Here is a 23388-nt window from a genome sequence, read left to right as displayed (position 1 = left end):
TTATTATTCTAATTTTTTTCAGACAACTAACTCACATACTTACATACAGTAAAAATATAAATAAGATAAATCACAAAAGCTAGGGATTTTACCTTTAATGATAATTCATATTTTTTTCATTATATGAATATTCATTTCTTTCCAAATCTTCATCACTATGTTGATCCGAACTTTCATTATCAAATTATTAGAAATTAGGGCTTTCAAATTCATAGATTAGAGTTTAAATTGGGTATTGAAAGAAAATTAAAGTTGTATGTGTTTAAAAATGTTAGTTTTCTTAAATTAGCAAAGGTAGATGGTGAGATGAGGTTGTATGCAAAACCAACAATGGTAATATTTTAGCTTTCATTCAGTGTGACTTGACTTAAACCATAATATTTTAACTTAACTGAAGAGTTTGAAGAGTTGAGTTCAAAAGCAATAAAAGGCAATACCGTCTTTACAACCCGATTTGTCCTTAAACCATAATTATTTGTCAAACCAAACTAAAAGCGAAGGAAAAGCTAAATTAATCTCCAATTCTGTCCTATGGGCCTGTTGTGTGTTAACCTTATCCTTCGTGGATCTCTTCTCATCACAGAAAACAGGCCCATAGGTCAATACGAACCAAATGCAAAGTGGTTTAGCCCAAACGCGCATCAATTGGTCAACCCAACGAACAATAAAAAAAAAATAGAGACTAGTTCATAACATGTCCGCTTCCCACTTTCTCCCCACAACAACAACACTCTCCATAAATCGCTTCCCTCGTTCCCACTCTCCTTCTCCGCCTCTCTTCCGTAAAACTTATTTTCAGTAAAAGTTTATTTTTTTATTTACTAAAGTAACTAACTAATAATAGCTGTTGTTGTGGAATTAGACAGGTTTTCTCAGAACAACATCTCTTAATAGCTTTTCATCCACCCCGGGGCAGTCCATAATGGTAATTTCATATCCTATTGTTTTATTTATTATTTTTAACACTGTCACATTATTATTACTATTATTATTATTATAGGAGGAAGATAATGGCGGGAGTCTAAAGAAGCAAATATCGAAACTATTCGAAATATCACTTAAAAAGACACTACCAGACACAGACGTAGACCCGTTAGTTGTAGCATGCACTGCTAAATTTGGAGATTACCAATGGTACTTTTACTTATCCTATTAATCACATTTTATTTTCTGCACAATACTAATTTATACACGTATTGTGTAGTAATAATGCGATGAGCTTGTGGGCATTGGTAAAAGGGAAGTCAACACAGTTCAAGGGTCCTCCTGCTATTGGACAGGTACTGTAATAATGAACATGAATGTTTTTTTTTTTCTAGTTTATGATATCGAACTACTGGGTTTTATGTATTTATAGGCGATTAGAGGAAATCTTCCCAAGACGGAAATGATACAAGAGTCATCAGTTGCAGGACCTGGATTTGTTAACATTGTTTTGTCTAGCAAGTGGATAGCTAAGGTGGTGTTGTTGTTGTTGTGCTGGTGAAGTTTTTTGTGTTTTTTTTTTCTGAGGTGATGCTAATGTTGTAGGGATATTTTATTTTTATTTTTATTGGTGCAGAGTATTGAGAAGATGTTGAAATATGGTATTGAGATATGGGCACCTAGACTGAATTTGAAAACAGCGGTGGTTGATTTTTCGTCGCCAAATATTGCGAAAGAAATGCATGTTGGTCATTTACGATCTACTATAATTGGAGATGCTCTTGCACGTATGCTGGAATTCTCAAATGTCAATGTTCTTCGTAGAAACCATGTTGGAGATTGGGGCACACAGGTGGACCTTTTCCCAAAATGTTGTTGTTGGTTTTTATCCTATGAGTATTTTACATTTTACCACTTCATACCTGGTGGAAGCTGGAAAGTACCACTCTATATTATTTGTTGTGTTGTAATTTTTTGTTAATATGTAGATCTTCTAGAACAAGAACTAAAATACTGCAGTTCATGTCCTCTTTGGTCTTCGTTTTACCCCTTTATAGCAGTCATCCTATACGTTCGTTTCATTGGCTGTTTTTGGTGTACTCTGCTGGTGCCCATATTAGTGTACATCTTTTAGTTCTTCAGTATTTTCTCTGCATATCCTTAATATGTAAGTTTACAAAATGTTTCAAATGTTTTGCAGTTTGGTATGTTGATTGAGTTCTTATTCGATCAGTTCCCAAATTGGGAGGAAGTTGGAGAACAGGCCATTGGAGATCTGCAGGTGAGCTATGAAAGCTTCTCATTTTTTTTTTGTTTGGTTTTAGAAAAAAGCTACATTGTCTTGTATTATGAACCACTACTTGTGAGGACGTGGTTGCGATTCTCTGTCTGTTTTTGGTTGGCTCCTGACTAGTAACAATATTACTAGATCTGAAACTCATTTAGTGTTCATAATTAGCGGACACATAATATGTTGTTTTAGGCTGCAACACTATTTTAATGCCATAAATTGTATCAACAGGAGGGAGGCTTGACCCTGGTATTGTCTGAACTTGGTCATGTTCATACAGGGTATTTATGATCAATTGAACTTTTATCCATGCATTTAGGTAGACAAATGGTGTTGCAGACCATTTAGCAACATTATGAAGAACTTTTGAGGATAATGTTGTGTACTTTGTAGTTTGTACCTCCTCTAGAAATGGAATCAGTTAGAACTGTAAAAGAGGAGATAATTAATCGGTTGTACACTAGGAAGGTTCATTAGTACAGGTGAGTGTTCACCTTTTTTTTGGAGTTCTCTTTTAAGATTAGCATATATAAATTGAAAGTGTCAATTTCATCATTGATTGCTTTCTTTGGTGCAAGGAGTTTATCTCCTTCAGGCAAAGGGTCTGGAATTTTACCCACTTTACTTATCAGAAACAAACATATGGTTACCTATTTCCTCACTTCTGAAGAAACTTGAGGTGCTGGTTTTAGAACCTTTTCCATATCTTATCCAGTTGTTGGCACTGCAGTGAACATTCCAGCATTTAGACTTGTACTTTATATTTCATCTAGGTTACATTGACATGCCGTATCAGACACGGATACGAATTGTCGGACACGGCAAAATATCAAAATTCGAGATAAATTACATGCAATATGTGTCCGACACGGACACGTGGATACATATCCGACACGGATTTTTTTCAAATTATGGCGTGTCCATGTAACCTAGTATTTCATAAATTGACTCTTGGATGGGTGCATTGCTTCCTACTGGGACATGATCCTCTCTCACTCGTTTGTGTTAGCATTTCATCTTGTGGTTAGTATGTGATCAATCACTCTTTTAAGTACCAAGCATCAACCTGATAGGTGGATCATGGTGTATTATTATAATAATAATAATAATTATTATTATTATTTAAGCCTGTGAATTCTCAGCTGAGATGGCTAGGAAAAACATATCAAGGTAAATATTGGAAATATATTCATCTACTGGTTGGTGACTAATCATTTCTCTTTTACCAATCTAAAAGGGCAAAAAAATCCTCTCTTTCCTCTTTTTTTTCCTTGTCTGCGTGAATACGGTGCAACAGTGCTAAGGTGCTTCACTTCTAGGATCAGGAAGTTATCTTTCCTTTATTTGTGATGGTTTACTTTGTAAGAACTCCGAACATGCTTCTAAAAAATAATTGAATGTCGTAGGTATAGATGGGGACTTATGGTGTGAGCTTAGTGATTGACGTATAAAGACTTTTGACAAATCTGACAATATTGTCACTTGTAATATATTTTACATTCGTCTATGTAGAGGAAGCTGTTATATATATCTTGGCCAAAATTTTATGAATTCATAAAACAATGGAATTAGCTTGAAAGCTTTGAAGTAAAATTCCCACATTAGTCTTTCAAAAGCAAAGGTGTTCATGATTATTCTATTTGACTGGTATTTTCAGGTTTTTTACAAGAAGTCAAAGCAGAGGTTTGATAATGATCCTGATTTTAAGGAGCGTGCACAGAGGGCAGTGGTTCAACTCCAGGTGAAAGACTTTAATTAACATTAATTTGAGATTGATCTTTGAGGTCCTAACCATATCACTACTAGATGCTCTATTCACGTGTTCATGTCAAGGCACTTGAAGTGCTAACTTGTCTTCTATTTTAAACACAAATCAATGATTTTAGTGTTGGACCTTTTCATTGAAGTGTACAAATTTTCATGGGCATTGATAAGTAGCATTATTGATATTCTTGTTATGGTCCATTGAGTATAACAGGGTGGCGAAGAGAATTATCGCAGGGCATGGGCTCAGATCTGTGAGATTAGCCGCAGGGAGTTTAATATGGTCTATCAACGTCTTGGAGTCGAATTAGAAGAAAAGGTAATTTTTTTCATTATTGCAGTATATGTATTGGTACAATGAGTTCCTGCCCTTATTATTTATGCTCTGAGTTGTGAGTCACTACTGTTGCTCTTTTAATCTATGTCCTTTATGAAATGTCAGTGCTAATATGGAAACCCCATTACCTTTTTTCATTGATTAGCTACACAATAGAAGTGTAGGTAAACGCTAATCTCCTCAAAAGAAACATTTTTTTGGGGAGTTTGGGTCTTGAAGGTTGGTGTTCTTCCGTTGAATTAAAACATCTAAGTAACATGGACACCATATTCTTAAAAAAATCCGTGTCGAACACTCGAACACATACCCAAGGACATTTGTGTCGGATACACGGTCACATTGTGCATACGATTTCAAACTAGGGTTTCTTCTAGGGTGTGCATGGGTTGGGCCGGGTTTGGGACTAAACGGCCAACCGAACCGACCCTATTAGTTTATATGTTACAGTAACCGAACCGAACCAATTTCCAACCAAATTGATACCCGAACCAAGCGACTGTGTTATGGTTTGACCTTTAACCGACCCTATCGGTTTTCACATATTCTTAAATTAAATTAAATATGTATATTCTAATATATTATATATAGCAGGACGGTTGACGACCGAACCGACCTGACTGATAAGCATAACCGACTGGTTCGGTTCTATTTGGTCGGTTCTGTCTGTTTTATGCACACTTCTAATTTCTTCTATACCCTAAAACCTTGAAAGACTAAGAGCCTAAGAACATAATCTTTTAACATAGTTACAACTCCATGATATGCCACTTTCATGGTAATTGTGTTGAGCTGAAGAATTAGTTGGGTAACTAAAGAATAGTATTTTTTTTCTTTATCTAATTAGATGTGTCCCCATCTCCTACTTCATATAGGTGCCATATCCGACACCAGCACATGTATCCATGTCAATGTGACTTAGATAATAATCTGCTAAAAGTGCAAGTTTTTGCTAACATTTGATTTGCTAAAAGTGCAAGTTTATGCTAATATTTGATTGCAAAACTGGTTATACATGGTATTGTGCTTGAAACTTTTGAATAAGCATTCTGACATGAAATTGTTAGTTTGCAATAGTGATCATCTTTGTATGTGTGTGTGTCTGATAGGGAGATCATCTCCACAAAAGAGTCAGCCATCAACTCATGTTCTAGGCCCCATTTGGAGTGGAGTGGTTCTATCCCTCCCCATATATTAAGCACAATGGCATACTTAGAAAATTTCCTGAGGGTATTAAACATTTCAGCTTGTTGGACTGCATATCAAAAGACCATCCTGAACAAGAAATTTAATAGTTTATAGACTTCACTATTTAAAAAATCACAATAAGTTAGAAAGGTCAATGAAGCAATGGAGTTTTTATTATTGGAAAACATGACAAACTGATTTAGGATAGTATGAATTTGTAGTCTAAAGGTAATAACTTATAGCAAGAGAATCTTAGTTAGGCTTATAGATTTCTTGCCCAGGATAACATAAACTATATGTGATGTTATAGGCACATAGAGTGCGAGGGTATTTTAGTATTTTCATTGTTTTTATGTTTCAGGTCATGTTGGCCCAAGTCCAAGTCCAGCCCATTCGGCTTTAGGTTAGGTTTGAGGAGGTTTAGATTTAGTATAAATAGAATAGTGTGCCTCCATTATTGGTCGGTTGTTTTTTTGATTAAGTTCTTTGATTTATAAAAGATTATGATTTCTTGAGTGATTTTATTAAGGACTATTCTTATTGAGTGAATTGTTAATTGATTGAAGCTTCCGCCATCATAGTTCACATCAATATGTAACATTTTGTAATAAGTGAAGGTATTCAACTGAATACCCTCACCCTCTGGGTCCATCCTTGATTAAATAAATACATGACACATATATGTATGTATTTGTTTTTCAATTAGGACTGCATAGGCTACAGTTTATGTTTTTGACTAATTTATTTCCCCCCGTTGGAGTGGAATGTCTCTAAGGGAGTGGTTCCAAGGTATTTGTTCTATCCCTCCCCATATCTACACTCACACACGTGTTGTTTATATTTTTTTGTGCATAAGGATTGCTAGGCTTCTGGTTTATGTTAATTTGCTCTATAAACCCCTCTGTTAACACCTTATTTTTCGTCAGGGAGAAAGCTTTTATAACCCATATATTCCTGGAGTCTTGGAGGGTCTTAGTGAAAAAGGGTTGATCGAGGAAAGTGAGGGTGCCCAGGTTATCTTTTTCAAAGGAAAAAAAGTACCTTTAATTGTGGTAAAGAGTGATGGTGGTTACAACTACGCGTCGACTGATCTGGCGGCCCTTTGGTTAGTTATTAGTCATTACATTTGGAGTATAGAATGCATTGACTACTTTATGCTGTTTACATTTTTGCGTTTTACTTAGGTTTATTGAGCCTATTAAGTGCCTTCTTACTCTGCTTTAGTAATTCTGTTTTTAGTATGGTTATCCCACTTTGACAAGTGCATCAATTGAAGGTTATTCTTCTATTTATCTACAATCTTAAGACTAAAAATTGAAACAAATTTATTGTCAGAAAAAACTCCTGAAATATCGTATCTGTCATGAAATTTCTGGAATTTTTGTTGTCTATTGCTTTGACTGCCTTAAATTTTAAATCTCTCACATGTATCTAATTGTAAAAGCAAATATAATCGTTTAAATGCAATGCAATGCGAGAGTTAGCCCCCCCCCCCCTTTTTTTTTTCGAAAATGGGGGTTTTGGCTAATTGCAACTTATGATGGAGGGTCATCTTTTCCTAACCTTAATATACATTTTTAATACTAACAGTGGACTATTGTTAATTCAAATGTCTAAGTTAGGCTTTTTGTGGACATTAATTTATCAAAATTTCTTCTTTACCTAGAAAGAAGAATTTTATGATTTAATCCAAGAAACTGTGTTCTGCTTTAGGCGAAGTATACTTGTATCTGTCTCACAACTTAAGGGTATTACTGTCCACAATGTCTGGTGATTCATGTAATGACCTGTGTGATTGACAAACAATTGTCTTAAACTCGTAATTTGTGTGACATTGCAGATCACAGTGTATGGTTCCTATGCATCTATCTTACTTCTATAATAAATCTTCAGCGACCTATGGTGATTCTTCCACTCCATGGACATTTTATTTTCCAGTTTTATCTTATTAATCTTTTGATATTACATACCAAAGCCAAGACTAAAGCAGTGAATAACATGTTAAAGAAGGGTAAGAGTATAAATGTACTTCAAATTTCCTTAAATACCCCTATTCAGATATCCCAATTACAGGCATACCTTACCTTTTACTTTCTGATTTTAACCTCATTGTTGACTTCAAATTATATTATCCAATACATATCAAAATAGTAAATTATACATTATAAAGGGCAACAATGTATGTCCACCCACTCCCCTTCAGACCAGCACAAACACTTTCTTTGTTGATCTCATTGCAGCGACATTCCCCAATTTGCTCTCTTCCAGCATAAGCCATTCCTGTACCGCCTAGATTGAACTCATCTTCCCCAATTCTTTTTGCATTGTCTGTAAATTTCTTTGGCTAATCTGACTTGAGCATAGGGTTTTGGTTTCCATCTTTTTTAAGGTTTTGGTTATTTATTTGGATTGTGAAGTCACTTCTAAGCAATTAAGTTCATTTTAATTATTGGAAATCCAATAACTTTATTGCGGTGCAATTTGAATGAGATCTAATTACCTCCTCATTATCCATTTGCTTTTATTTCAATTAAGAGAATCAAATCTCATGCTCTGCTGCAAGAAGAAGAAGCTTGCGTACTGATACTATACTCAAATTCATATCCTGTTCACTTACTCCCTACACTCCTTTGTGATGCACGTGTGTAACACGTGCCCCATGGACTAGTAATTAAGTAATCTTAATAAAAGTATATATTTAGTTTGTTTGTTTGGATAAACCCGCTATTTTTGATAATGTTGCTTCCTATTTACAGGTACCGTCTTAATGACGAAAAAGCTGAGTGGATCATTTACGTTACTGACGTGGGTCAGCAAGGGCACTTCGAAATGGTATTCAGTGTACGTATCTATGCGTCTTCAGTAATGTAATATCATTTGCAGCTCCTGTGCTTTATTTTTCCCTTGTTTCACTTTTCCTGGCAATCTATGAGATTCAAGACATAACTGGGCAGATCTGCGACAAAAAATGTAGTTCAATTGAGCTCTGTGTTTAAGCATTCCAGTGCAGTTTGCGATAGTATTTATGATAGTGATCCTTGGCGTGTTCCTCATTATTAGGGCTTTTAATAACTTTACTGCCTGGAGCCGGAGGTACAGTGTAGACAATAGTGAACTTGAAATTGTCACCTCCACGAAACCTTCCTGTTTTTCTGTTTGCTGCATTGAGGGGCTAGAAGTGAGTTGTTTATTCTAAAACTTAGGGCTGAAAATGAGCTTAACTGTAAAAAATTATGTCAGGCCGCTAGACGAGCAGGTTGGCTTCCACAAGATGAGAAGTTGCATTCTTATCCTAAAACAAGCCCGTGGGATTTGGTCTTGTTCTCGGAGATGATGGAAAGCGTTTCCGAACTCGTGCCAGTGAAGTAGTGAGATTGGTCGATTTACTTGATGAAGCCAAGAACCGCAGTAAAGCTGCACTTGTCGGACGTGGTATTGCTCTGCTGACTGTTCACTTTTTTTTTTTTTTCATACAGTTATATTCTACATTTTCTATAGTGAGATTTAGAACATATTGGTGCTACTCAGCCTGTTTTTTGCTTGATTTCACGAAATGTTTTCTCTAAATTTGATTAGGCAAGGCTGAAGAGTGGACTGATGAAGAGCTCAAGCAAACTGCTGAGGCAGTTGGCTATGGAGCGGTCAAGTAAGTTCCATGTTCTTATGCTTAAGTAGGCATTTCATATCTTATTCAAGAATTCATTGCCTTCCCAGGTATATTAATCATCTCTTGCTGTCTACCAATGCATATAGTCAAAGTCATTCCTTTATGGGTATAGACACGTCTTGCCTCTGCACATGCTCTAGCTTCCCGCCCTATTTAATACCTTCTCCTTATTTTTTGTGGTTACATTTCAATTGACAAGTGGAAAGTCATAATTGCTAATAAATTTAAAGACATGCAGTGATAGATGGCTAACTTGAGATATTGATTGTTCAAATTGAATCTTTTTCTAAAGATTATAATGTCCCATCTATGGTTGCTGGATTTTAGTATTTCCACTCCTTTTACCAACAAAAATGCCCCAATATCAATTTATGTTGCATAAATGTAACTCTACCTCGTGAGAAACAGGAGATGCTCTAAGACGAGGTGTGCTTGACCAATATAATAATGGACAGGCATGAAAGAGAGAATCTTAGATGACCTTTGTTTGGCAGTCACTCATTTTGCTCAGAGTCCTCCCCCCAGACACACACACACACACACACACAGTTTTTCTGGTTTCCTTTTGCTGGACTCTAACTTTTGTTTGTTGTATTTAATAGATATGCAGACCTGAAAAACAACAGGATAACAAACTACACCTTTAATTACGACCAGATGCTTAATGATAAGGTGCGTAACTGGTCTCATATTCTGTGTACATTTTTAAGACCCTGTTGTACAGGATTTCTCTATTAAATATGCTTAATTAGGACTTGTGCGAAAATTCAGAGAATGTCTATTTATACACAAAACGCCCTTGACAGTTCAATAATTAACTTCAGTGCTTGTGCATTTCTAGAAAATCCTGGATTTTCTAATATTTATTCAATAGTTACAATTTAACGTCTCTAGCAATCCAATTGGAACTTGTTAGTTTTTAGGAATTGATATTTGCGGTATGTGAATTTGATGATCCCAGTTGAAATGATTCCCTTATACAGTTATACTACAGAAATATTTATTCAATAGTTGCAAATTAACGTCTCTAGTAAATCCAATTGGAACTTGTTAGTTTTTAGGAATTGATATTTAGGAAAGATCAAATGTTTTTTTGCTGGGATCTTCAGTTCTTTAAACAGCTAGATGTCTCAAGGAAATTGATTTTTTTTTCCTCAAAGATTTGCATATTATTATACTAAACGTGCCGTTGACACGCCGATATTGTCGTAATACAAATATTTACAAATGAAAGCAGGTGGCCTGGCATGCCAGCTCATGTAACGGGATAAAGAAATTCCATGTTGTGCTAGAGTATCAGCTGTGGCGTTTGCCTCCCTGTAGATGTGAGTTAGAGACAGATTGGTGAAGGAGGAAAATAGTTTGCGGATATCCTCTATAATTCCGGCCGCCGCCCATGGAGTGTCCCTGTCATTTCCTTTAATACAGCTAAAATCAGATGTGTAGCTGTGGGATGTTGTATGAGGCCGCCAGAGAGAGACCGAAGTCTCATTGCCAATGCTTCTGCAATGAATGATGTGGAGATAGGGACAAAATCGACTGCTGCAGCAACGAAAGTCCCGTCAGAAGTCCGTAGTACACAACCCAAACCCGAAGGACCGGGGTTTCCATGGCAGGCGCCGTCTGTGTTCAAAGTGATGTGTGGAGGTGCATTTGGCTTCCAGCAGGGGTGGACTAGCTGTTTCGTTCTCTTGGGTTTAAGGAGTAGATTTTGGGCTTCCTTTGTACTTCTCCAAAATGCCAGACTAGCTCGTAAGGTGCCTTGTGGTGTTACCCTTTTTTGCTCAAACATTCTCTCGTTTCGACTATTCCAGATGCTCCAGCAGAGGATGGCGAATAATTCTATAGCAAAAGGGATAGTGCCATGCGTGTTCCACAGCAACTGTTGGATCTTTGTTATCCAAATTTGTGGGGTCTCAGTGAAGGGGACAGAACCTATTTGGGGAAGTGAACTAGTTTGCCATACGGTCTGGGTAAAAGGGCATTCATGAAAGAGGTGTTGTGCTGTGTCCGGGTGGTTGTTACAGAAGATGCAGTCGGGGTTAATGTTCAACCCAAATCGGAATAGATTTGAGGATGATTTCAGAGCATCTCGGGAGAGTTTCCACATGAATACTTTCACTCTAGGAGGACACTTGAGTTTCCAAATGATCCTCCAATCAAAGCGAGGTGTTGTGTTGGTGGAGTGGAGGGCGTGGTAGCCTGATTTGACAGTATATTTCCCATTGACTGAAAGAGTCCAAATTCTTTCGTCGGGGTTCTGAGAGGGAAAGTGGGATGGAGATGATCTGTTTAGCAATATCTTCCGGCCAGCAGTGGTAGATGATGTTTGAACGCCATTTTCGCGTTGTACTATCAATTAGGTCGAAGACGAAGAGGGGGGTGATGCTGTTAGTCAAGGTAATTGGAGCGATGACACCTTCGTTTCCTGGAATCCAGCTGTCGGTGGAAAGGTTTATAGAGTGCCATCACCTATTTTCCAGCCCAAGCCTTTATGTAGGACTGAGCGAGCTTTGAGGATATCTTTCCAGACTCTTGAATCAGTCGGGTTTTGGGCATTTGTTAAGAAATCATGCTTCCGGAGATATTTTGCCTTTACAATATCCACCCATAGGGACTTGCCGCTTGCAATGACTGCCCATGCTTTTTTTGCTAGAAGGGCGAGATTTTTATGTTGAAGATTGTGGACTCCCAAACCTCCCTGAATCTTTGGTTTTTCAATAGTATCCCAGTTAACCGAGTGCACTGAAAGTGTTGATGTTTTGAGAGGAATGCGCCGATGGACATCAATTGGCTGTGTGATCATTTCCGGTAGTTTAAAAACCGCCATTTGGTGATTCGGAATAGCGGAGCAAACCGCGTTGATGAGTGTCAGTCTACCCGCTTGAGAGAGGGTAGATGCCTTCCATAATCTGAGTCTTTGTTGCAGTCTCAGAATAATTGGGTGGAAGGACTTGCTTGTAACTCTGCTGGAGGCAAGTGGGGCTCCCCAAATAGATTGTGAAGGCAAAGTGCTTGAAATCTACCGTCGAATGAGGGCTGAAGAGCATATCAGATTTATCAAAATTTATTTGATGGCCCGAGGATCGGCAAAAAAGTTTCAAGGCAGAGACCGTTTCATTTACTTCATTGAGGTCGTTGTTGCCAAAGAGTACAAGATCATCTGCGTAGAGCAGGTGGTGTATAGTTGGCACACCACGGCCAATGGAGATTCCCTTTATCAAATTGGACTGTTGGGTATGAAGGAGATGAGTGGAGAGGACCTCCATACCTAGGATGAAGAGGTATGGTGACAGCGGATCCCCTTGACGAATACCTCGCTTTGGGCTGAAATATCCGCAAGGTCTACCATTGACGATGACCGAGTAGGATACGGACTGCACACAGAACATCACCATATTGCACCAGTGGTCATTGAAGCCAAAAGAAGAAAGAGTTTTCCTAAGGAAATTTCAGCCTATACGGTCATAGGCTTTAGATAAGTCTATCTTGGCACCCCATTTTTGCGAAGCTTTTTTGTTTTTGGTGTGGATGTGGTGAAATAGTTCGTTTGCAATTAGGATGTTATCATGGATGCTCCGAGAGGGAATGAAAGCGCTTTGGAAAGGTCATATAATCTTGTGCAGCAGTGGACGAAGTCGATTCACTATTACTTTGGACAAGATTTTATAGGCCACATTACAAAGAAACATTAAGGTTACAATCCACTTGTTCAAAATCAGATCTTGTATAATCCAGCTGCTACACTAGAATGGAGGCTTCAATCCGCATTGAGGGGTGCAGCTCGTACACTTTCAGGGTTGTGGAAGAAAGTAGGAAGAGGAAAGGTGCAATAGTTTTTAAACTTGACGAGGCGATATGGATTCAAAAAGCGATTAAAGACTCAGCTTTGGAAGGGTGCAGCTGGTATCAGAAAAGATTCAGAGGCAGAGTTATCACAATCAAAAAGAGGTCAAACAGATCAAGTAGATTTATTAGCATCGAAGCTTACTTTGGGAACCCAAATGACGCAGAGTCTCTTGCCATTCCAGAGGGTCAAAACGGGAGGGGATGGTAGGAATTCACACGGATGTTTGCGGCAACCACAGCAGGTCGAGGATATCAGACTGGTACCGCTCAAAACCACACTGTTCAGAACACAAATACAGTGTAACCAGAGTTTAAGGAATGAAGGTATATCCTATGCAGAAGTGGTGAGAAATGGGTCGCCATCATCACAAATCAGAAACAAAGATCAGAGATGGGTATCCATTTGGGGGTTAAGTAAAAAAGAGTGGGATCCTGCAACCTTCACCAAGATCAAAGGAAATTGTCCAGGCATCACTCTTGTTGTAGTGATATCCTCCAAAGAAGATGGTCTTTTCGCTTTAATCGACGAACTAACTGTGGAAATCCCCCGATCAATCTCTATCAGGATCCAAGGTAAATCACTTCGTTTGTTTCTAGACACTGATCCAAAAGAGGATTTACTTCAACTGATTGGTATTAAAGGCAACTCTGAGTCGCGAGCAGTCGGAAGCCGATCTGAGGAGGAACAGATCTCCGGTGGCCAATGATGTTCCCATCGAGAATATTTCTGGTGGTGGTCAAACCCAAAACTGTTGGTCAACAGTGGGCAATGTGGAGCCTCATGATTCCAACACGCTGAGAGAGAGGATTGGCAGAAATTTGAATTGTGGTGTCAAGGAAGCAGAAGGTTGCAGAACGGATAGGCCTACATCTGTAGGTACGAATACACAACATGGCAATATAGGGTCTACGGGATCAAGATATGAAGTTCTAGGAAGGCAAGATTGTCAACACGGTCAAGAGTCTCCAGAAGTGGTCCAGTTAAGAACTCCCAATTTATTTCCTAGGTTACAAAGGATTAGGGAGAGACATAGGACTCAACATCAGGCTCCACAAGATCAAGAGTCTACAGAAGTGGGCCAGTTAAGAACTCCTATTTTATTTCCTAGGATGCAAATGATGACGGAGCGACATAGGACTCAACATCAAGCTCCACAGGATCAAAACTTTTCCTTGGTGAATCCTCAACCAGTGGGACAGCAGAATATGACGGGTGGGGGTTCTGTTGTGGACCTGAACAATGTCTCTGCTAGGTACCAGTTCAATCCAGCCCACAATCATATCTTTCCAGCCAGGCCCACAGATGCACAAGACAGTCACATTTTAGGCCCATATGCTTCTAATAGGGCCCAATCCTCTTTATCTAATTCAGTTCCTGAGTCCAGCTTTGTTGGGCCTCATGATGCGGGATTAAACATCTCAAATATACCACCTGGGCTACATGATGTGGGATTAAACAACATAAATAGATTACCCATCTATCATTTCAACCAGTGCAACCGTTCTTTACAAACTGGAAATGGTAGACAGAACGAGTCTATGGAATCACGAGATGGGCTTGGTGCTATTCTTACTTTTAATACCCATCCAGCTCCAGCTCCTCTAATAAATGGAAATGATAGCAGCAGCCAGTCTAGTGGTTCTAGTACTCATGAACACAGGTCGTCATCCGGTGTAGTTAATGAGAATTCTAACAGTAGAACTACAACTACTAGAGAGGATTTTTTGAATTCCACTGAGGAGACAACTAATAGAACCGACGATGACGGGATTACAGTTGGGGATGAAGCAGCAACAGTACCCATGGACCAAACAGTAGAGGTGAGGGTTGGTATGTAAACAAACGAATCTGAACATGGGTGGGGTATCATAGAAGCCTTATCATCAAGAGTTCACTCTTCCCCTCCAATCTTTGCCATCAACGAGGCTGCTGAACTCCTTCGAACTTCAGAACCTCTAATTTATCCCATCTCTCTTTCAACATGCTTTAATTTTAATCTTCCAATCTTGGGGCAACTAGAGTCTAATTTTGGTTTTATGTCTACACAGAATAGCCCGTTGGGAGCATGGACCCAAACCTTGGCAGGAGACTTCTCTGAGGCATATATAGGTGGATCATCCTGCACATCTCTGAGTGAGAGGTGTCCAAATCCTCAATCTCCTGGTCGAAATGTTTTGAATATGAGAAGGTCCATGGGGGTAGTAGCACTTCTTCAGTCTGATATAATAACTCAGCATAATACATCGAAAGATTCTAACCTGCCTGACTTGACATGGCATCCTGCTAGTCCTACTGGCGAGGTTGGGGGTGAAAGGGTTTGTCAGGAGTTGGCCATTGCAGAACATGGTTTGGAGAGTCTTTTAGAAATAGAACCCATTAATGTGAGTGAAGGCGTTGGAACTATTGAGTTAGCGAGTGCCAGTTGGTTAGAGAGTCATCGAGAGGAGCTTGCGAGGTTAGCCGGTCTGTCTTTTCAAGGGTGTTGGGAAGACGCCCTTAATATCCTTAGTGACATTATGGGATCACAAAGGAGTCGTAACACACCTCCGAATAATGGTAATGATCTGATTTTGTCTGAAGGGAGAGAGGAAATTTCGTCGGTTATATTCCCTAACTGCAACCGTAAATTAGCCAAAGAGGTTATGAGGTTATCGTCTACCGTGAATTATGGGGACCCACCCAGTGGGAGCAGGAGGAGTGTGAGGGGTAATAAGTTTTCTTAATGACTCTTGGAATGTTAGAGGATTAGGTGATATGGATAAAAGAACTCTTGTCAAGGGTTTTATACGTCAGTTTGTGGCTTCGATTGTAACTCTACAAGAGACTAAATTGGAAGTGATAGATAATAATGTGATTCAAGATATTTGGGGCGGGAATAATTTGGGGTGGGTTGCCACTCTAGCTTTAGATACCCGAGGTGGGGTATGTGTGATTTGGGACAAAGATGTGATTGTTGTAGAAGATTCCCTTATTGGGACATCCTTTGCTACCATTTTGTATTATGAGATTGGAAGCCTTGATAAATGGATGTTTTCAGGAGTATATGGTCCCTAATAAGGCGATCTCAAGGATCTCTGGGAAGAGTTAGATAACGTTTGAGCCTACTCTGTGTTGGCTTCGTGGTGTCTTGCAAGGGATTTTAATATGATAAGATTTTATGGGAATAGTGGTGGATGCGCCATTAACTCGGGTATGAGGAGATTTTCTGACTTTGTTAATCGGCACAATTTGGTTGGTCTGTCGTTTGTTCGGGGTAATTATACTTGGTCAGACCACAAAGTGGACCCTATACTTGTTCGTCTTGACAGGTTTCTCATTGATACTGGATGGGAGGATAAGGCCCCGAACTTGATCCAAACCATACACTCGGCTCCTACTTCTGACCATCGGCCCATCACTTTGGAGTGTAGAAAATCTTCTAAGATACCCTCTCCTTTTCGGTTTGAGTTAATGTGGCTGCTTAAACCGTCTTTAGAAGAGTTGGTGAAAACTTGGTGGGGTGAAAGAGTGTTTGGAGGACGACCAAGTTTCATTGTCGCCAAAAAATTGAAGTTTGTTAAATCTAAAATCAAAGTGTGGAGCAAGGAAGTCTTTGGGAGTGTGGAGACACGAAAAAAGAATTCCCTTCAAGAACTTAAGGAATTGGACACCGTGGAGGAGGAGCGTAATCTAACAGAAGCTGAAAGGGACAAGATGGAGGTGGTTAAAAGAGTGTTAGAGAGAGTGATCTTGATGGAAGAGATTGCGTGGAAGCAAAGATCAAGGGATAAGGAGACCAAAATACGAAGTATTTCCACAGCCTCGCAAATGCTAGGAGAAGAGTTAATTCGATTTCCAAGTTGAACATAGGGAGCTCTATGGTTGATGATGAAGAGGTAATCCGTAATGAGACTGTGAATTTTTATATAGAATTGTACAAAGAGCATATGAGATACATACCTCAACTTGACAATCTCGAAGTTAATCAAATTTCGGTGGAAGATAAGGAGTGTTTGGAGCAAACCGCTTCAGGAGGAGGAGATTTTTGGAGCTTTGAATTCAATGGATGGGGACCACGCTCCGGTCCCTGATGGGTTTCCTGTTGAATTTTTAAAAAAGTTTTGGATGACTATTAAAAGAGATTTTTTGGAGATGGTGAGAGATTTTCAAATGAACTGTTTTTTGGAGCATAGTTTGAATTATACTTTTCTCACTCTTATTCCTAAGGTGCATGAGGCAGTGGACATGGGGGATTTCAGGCCTATTTGTCTTGTGGGAACTGCTTATAAAATTATGTCCAAGGCTCTTTCTTTGAGGTTAAAAAAGGTTCTTGACTCGGTTATCTCACAGGAACAAGGAGCGTTTATTTTCAATAGACAAATCCTAGACGGTGTTCTAATTACTAATGAAGCCATTGATGATAGGATTTGTTCTTGGACGCTTGGGATTATATGTAAGGTGGATATCTCCAAAGCCTATGATAATGTGAGTTGGTTATTTTTAGATTATATGTTGAGGTGGATGGGTTTGGAGAAGTTGGGTCCGTAAGTGCATTTCTTCTTGCGTCTTTTTCTAACGGGTCTCCCCGGGGTGGTTTAAGAGTTCTAGAGGTTTAAGGCAGGATGATCTTTTATCTCCCTTCCTTTTTTGTCATTGTGGTGGAAGCTTTGAGTCGGATTATTTGAAGAGCCAATGAGTGGGGTGTTTTGTCGGGGTTTTCCATGGGGAGACACAATATTAAGATCACCCATTTACAGTTTGCAGATGACATAATCATCTTTTTGGGCAATGAGGGGAATCAAGTTAGATACCTTAGAGGTCTTCTTGCTTGTTTTGAGGCGGTATCAGGCTTGAGGATCAACATTGCTAAGAGCACGGTGTATTGTGTAGGAGGGAGTAATAGTGCAGTTTAGCTTGCTAGTGTCTTGGGGTGCTCTCCTAGTGTTCTTCCGGCGTCTTACTTAGGTCTTCTTTTGGGCGCTGCGAATAGGTGTGTTTCTATTTGGGACCCGGTGATAGAGAGATATGAGCGCAAGTTGGCTTCTTGGAGAGGTTGTTACCTCTCGAAAGGGGGTAGAGTGATCCTCATTAAGAGTTCCTTGTCTAGTCTACCCGTTTATTTCATATCGCTCTTTCGAGCACCAGTGAGTGTTACTAAGCGGTTGGATAAGATTTCGAGAGATTTTTTATAGGGTGATTCCGAGAAGGCACATCACTACCATCTTGTTAGTTGGAATATGGTGTGTACTTCTAAGGATCAAGGTGGCATTGGTATAAAGAAGACCCGGTTTATGAATCGTGCCCTTTTGAGTAAGTGGTTGTGGAGGTTCGGTATTGAGAGTGAGAGAATGTGGAGGAGAATTATTGTTTCTAGGTATGGTTTGAGTCTTTTTGGGTGGGAGAGCCGTGATGTGACGATCTCCTATGGGTGCGGAGTGTGGAAAGGGATTATGAAAGAAGTGGAGGACTATAGGAAGAATATCTCCTATAAAGTCAACAAAGGGGATAGAGTCAAATTTTGGGAGGATGTTTGGAATGGGGATAGAGCCTTGAGTAGGGATTTTGGGAACTTCTATGCCATGTCAGACAGGAAAAATCAGCCGGTTAGGGATTTTATTGTTATGATAGATGGTACTGCCTCATGGAACATTGATCTCAGACATACGTTCAATGACTGGGAGATTGATGATTTGGCTACCTTGATGGCGAGATTAGGGTCTCTGCCTAATATCACTCTCGAAGATGATCAACAGGTTTGGGCCCATGATGCCAAAGGTATATTTACTGTTAGATATTGGTATTCAGCCCTCCTTGCTGCCTCACCTAACCAACCTCATATCCTATCATACCTTGTTTATTCTTGGAGTTTCATTTGGAGGGCCAAAATTCCGGTTTCTTTCTTCACTTGGTGTTCGGTTTTGGGTAGAATTTTAACCATTGACAATCTTTGGAAAAGGAAAATGATTATTGTTAATTTCCGCCCTCTTTGCTATGATTTAGGAGAATCCGTTGCTCATACTCTTATCCGTTGCCCTTTTTCTTATGCCATTTGGAACTATTTTATTCAATCTGGTTCAATCTCTTGGGTGTGTTCTCGATCTGTTTGTGATCTTTTGATGATGTGGTCTAGTCTATGGTCCCCCACCCATACTAAAAGAAAGTTGTGGAGTATCATTCCTTTGCGATACTATGGGGTATATGGTTGGAAAGAAACCGAAGACATTTCGAGGATAGAAGCCTTGACGTTGTACATTTGATTCTTCACATCAAAGGATTGCTTTTCCTTTGGTGTAAGTGGTGGAAGGAGTTCAAGGAGATACCATTCGGGTCATTTGTTTTTTCTTGGGAGGATATCATCCGAGATGTCTAATCACTGATGTATTTCTGTTTTTCCTTGTTGTTGTCTTTTATTTTACGGTTCTTAGTAGGATATCTCATCCTATATTGTAATTATCTTTTATATAGTTTATATATATATTGATCGTTTACCTCTTCAAAAAAAAAAATATATATATTTGCGGTATGTGAATTATGATCCTCTTATACTACAGAAATATTTATTCCATGGTTGCTATTTACAGTCTCTAGTAAATCCAATTGGAACTTGTTAGTTTTTAGGAATTGATATTTTCAATATGTGAATTTGATGGTCCCAGTTGAAATGATTCTCTTATACAATAGAAATTACAAAAATGCCTTAACATGTATCTCTTGTTAGTGAAATTAGAAGTTGACTATGACATCCACTAGTCATCGTAAAACCACCAGTTGGGAACGTCTATATCAATTTTGTTTATTTATTTACTTAAATTATTAATTATTGTTAATTATTATTATATTATATATAATATATATATTAATTACTGATTTTTTTTTGGGGGTGGGGGTTGTTTACAAGTTCTCTGAAAATGGATGGATCTAATATTCTAATGACTTTTGTCATTGAGGAATTATTTCTTGTCATTTTAGTTGAACCATCTAATAAGTACATTTCACTTTTCTCTCTTTTTGCTGTTAATATCTTTTAGTTCTTTCCACTAACAGGGATCTATAGTTTATATATTCTGTCAATCATCTTGTTCGTATATATTCATATAGTCTAAAACTCATTTGAGAATTCCAAGATTTTTCCAGAAAAAAGTTCAACAGGTTTTTTACCAGGTATTGGGATGTGACCTTGGTCAAGGAATATTAGCATTCTAGGTGTCTGCAACTTTGTTGTAAATTCTATACTCTTTCTTTCACCTCATTGATAAACATTCCCATTATTATCTGTTTTTCCTTTATAAAAATACTCGTGCCTTTTGTGAATTTCGTTTTATCCTGTACTTTGTCCTTCCCGTTGTAAGAGTTGTTCCAATGCTTCTTGTGGAACTGTGCGAGGGGTGGACCAGTTGGTAGGCTTACATTATTCTGAGCGTCTGTTATTCTGTGGTTGTCGCATTTTTAACGATATCATCTCAAATCTGCTGGCAGGGAAACACTGCTGTTTACCTACTCTATGCACATGCTCGTATATGTTCAATTATCAGGAAATCTGGTAAAGTTGTAGAAGATCTAAAGGAGGTAAGTTCTTTATAAAATGTTCATGAGGTACTTCAACAGGGATTATCTATCATGCCTGGTTTTTGATACCCTATTTTGGACAGACGGGAACCATTGTGCTAGCTCATCCGGCTGAGCGTGCCTTGGGACTTCATTTACTTCAGTTTGCAGAGGTAGCAACTTGGTTCCTTGTTTGTAGCTCTAGTTTGCATGATTTATTTTTGTACTCTAAGGAATTGTTAATCGCATTTGGCATATATACACGATATATACACGATACTGCTCTTTATAGAAGAATCTTTCTTATTTTGATGTCCATTGATGATATACCTGCATATGCAGATTGTTGAGGAGGCTTGCAGCAATCTCTTACCAAATGTTCTGTGCGAGTACCTTTATAACTTATCAGAGAACTTCACAACATTTTATACCAACTGTCAGGTATGATTTTCTTTATCTGCTGGTCCTTTTTACCTTTTAGCAGACCGTACTTTACCAGATGAGCAGAAAGTTGGTTCTAGGTTGACCAAAAATAGTAAGTAATTAGCAGCTTAGTAACTGTTGCACTGGCCTAATAACACACAGGATGTTTATAATAAATAATAGATGCCAATGCCTGACTTATCGAGTATGTTGCAATACGATGATGAGTTGGTTTCTACCCTGAAGTTTTTCACTATTGCATTTTTAAAATTAAAAGTACTTGGGTACATCTAAAAAAGCATGGATTGAGTGGCCTCTTTCTTTAAATCACATATGTACTATTTCCATGCATAAAACTCAACCCTCTAGTACAGGAGGACCATAAACTTTCTTGGAAGATACATTATTATTGTGAAAAATAAACTTGTCTGGATTATATTATTATTATTATTATAACGCTTTGATGCTTTGGACAAGTATGCAGAAACGAGTTTAAACACTTTCGATACCTCTTTCTCATTTGTTTAATTATTATTATTATCATTATTACTAAAATTATTATTATGATAATTTCAAATTTTTACTGGGTTATTAGACATAAAAATGCTTGCACCCTCCTCAGTAGTTTGATCATTAAACGGAGGTACAACACTTCAACCTTCTACATAAACTATGGACACTCTCAAAACAGCCTACTATGGGGTCTATGGCAATTTAAACAATAATTAAATATATCATTGGACGTTTCTTGGGTTCCATAGCTTTCTACATTCGTTAGAGCTGCTCCCTTCATCTTCATTTCTAGCAGCTGGAAATTATTTTTACGAAGAGAGCATGGAACAAACTGATGTCATTCTCAGCTTGGGATCAAACTAATGTCACATCCACCCCAACATCTACTCGTTCGCTATTTTCGTGACTTCCTTGAATGAGTTCTTCTCCATTGCCTTTTGCTAAATGCTAACCAGCTTTTGATCAATAGATTGCATAATAGTAAATCTTCTTACTGCCCCACCTTTGTTTGTTTCGGATCCTAAGTTGTTTTCCCTAGCCTTCTTCATCTTCCAACACTTAGGGACCACTTTCCATTCTGTGGTAAGATCTTGTGATTTTTGGTTATGTTGTCTTCGAGCTCGCTTTGTCTCTTGCATCTTTCTACACCTCTATTCAGTATGGCTAAACACGTCTTTATTGCTCGCCCCACTATGTACTTCCAACAAGGTGAATGAAGCACACATATTGTGGAAATGATCTCACCATAAAGCGACCAACTCAAGATTGCCATTCTAACAAACTTTCGTATAAGGGCATATTCACTCAATAAATTAAGAAAAATGATGAATATGATGCTGTGGGGATGATCTTCAAAGATGTGACTCTATTGGACACTGGGGCCTTTATTTGTGCACTACACAGTTCACTGTCATCTGCTCCAGCTGTGCAACTAGTACAACAGCTTATTTATTTAACTTTTTTGCTGGTTTGTTTGATTCTTTTCAGGTTGTTGGATCGCTGGAGGAAACAAGCAGATTGCTGTTATGTGAAGCAACTGCAGTGTAATGAGAAAATGCTTCCATCTCCTTGGAATTGAGCCGGTCTACAAACTGTAGTTTAGCCCATAGTTTCCACCCCACATTTACATTTCAGATATTCAATCAGAATTTCACCATGCAGTGTATACAGAAGTTTGTAGTTTGATAGGCAAGTGATTACAGTGTATAAATTTTGGTCGAAAAATATCTTTGATGTATGGTCCCTTGAACTCGGACTTTATTTTTTGTTGTCTAGACTTTCTAAAGTTTTGGTCTCTTTACTATGTCTCTATTTATCTATTTTCCTTTTATTTGGTCATTTTTGGGGAATAGGAGCTGCCAAGCGATCAACAAGTAATAATCAAGGTGAGATGAAGTTGCAACTTATAAGGCGAGCAAATAGAAAAATAGAAAATGAGAGAGCAGCTGAGATAAGGTTTTAAACAATCTGTTCAATCTGCTAATAGGAAACATCTTTCACAAACACCTTCTGATCTGGCTTCACAACAGCATTAGCGTTTGCCATCTCGGAAACGTGTAACAAACCTTCATTCACTCTCACTCGTATAAAATCATTCAACTGAACAAAACACCCCTAAGTATCCACTGATAGACTTGCACTACAAAGGTTCAAGTCCAGATGACACCTTTGTTGTGGATGCATGGATTTTCTGCTGATTGTCCCCAACGTCTTATTTAGACTGGGGTTCAAGTTGTAGATGCATGGATTTTCTGCTGATTGTCCCCAACGTCTTATTTAGACTGGGGTTCAAGTTGTAGATGCATGGCCTTTCTGCTGATCATCCTCAACGTCTTATTTAGACTGGAGTAGGATGTTGCTACAAGTTCCTTAAATATATGGAGGTGAATCATGCACCCTGTATGAAGAAG

General features: G+C 38.5%; 1 protein-coding gene across 1 annotated transcript; it reads left to right on the top strand.

The window, feature by feature from the left end:
• Nucleotides 1-639: 639 nt before the first annotated feature.
• Nucleotides 640-22781, top strand: LOC147505169 (arginine--tRNA ligase, cytoplasmic-like). The gene is given in 20 exon segments (XM_086557749.1): nt 640-782; nt 867-925; nt 1001-1134; nt 1205-1280; nt 1358-1459; nt 1562-1777; nt 2126-2206; nt 3873-3956; nt 4194-4298; nt 6428-6606; nt 8258-8342; nt 8742-8802; nt 8805-8933; nt 9078-9147; nt 9771-9840; nt 20474-20563; nt 20647-20715; nt 20885-20983; nt 22466-22517; nt 22520-22781. Coding segments are annotated over 20 exon segments (1905 nt in total). The 5' UTR covers nt 640-694; the 3' UTR covers nt 22576-22781.
• Nucleotides 22782-23388: the final 607 nt, after the last annotated feature.

Source organism: Coptis chinensis, chromosome 4 (assembly GCF_015680905.1).
Source record: "Coptis chinensis isolate HL-2020 chromosome 4, ASM1568090v1, whole genome shotgun sequence".
Classification (NCBI taxonomy): Eukaryota; Viridiplantae; Streptophyta; class Magnoliopsida; order Ranunculales; family Ranunculaceae; genus Coptis; species Coptis chinensis.
Note: the sequence above shows the minus strand (reverse complement) of the source record. Positions and strands in the feature narration are given on the sequence as shown.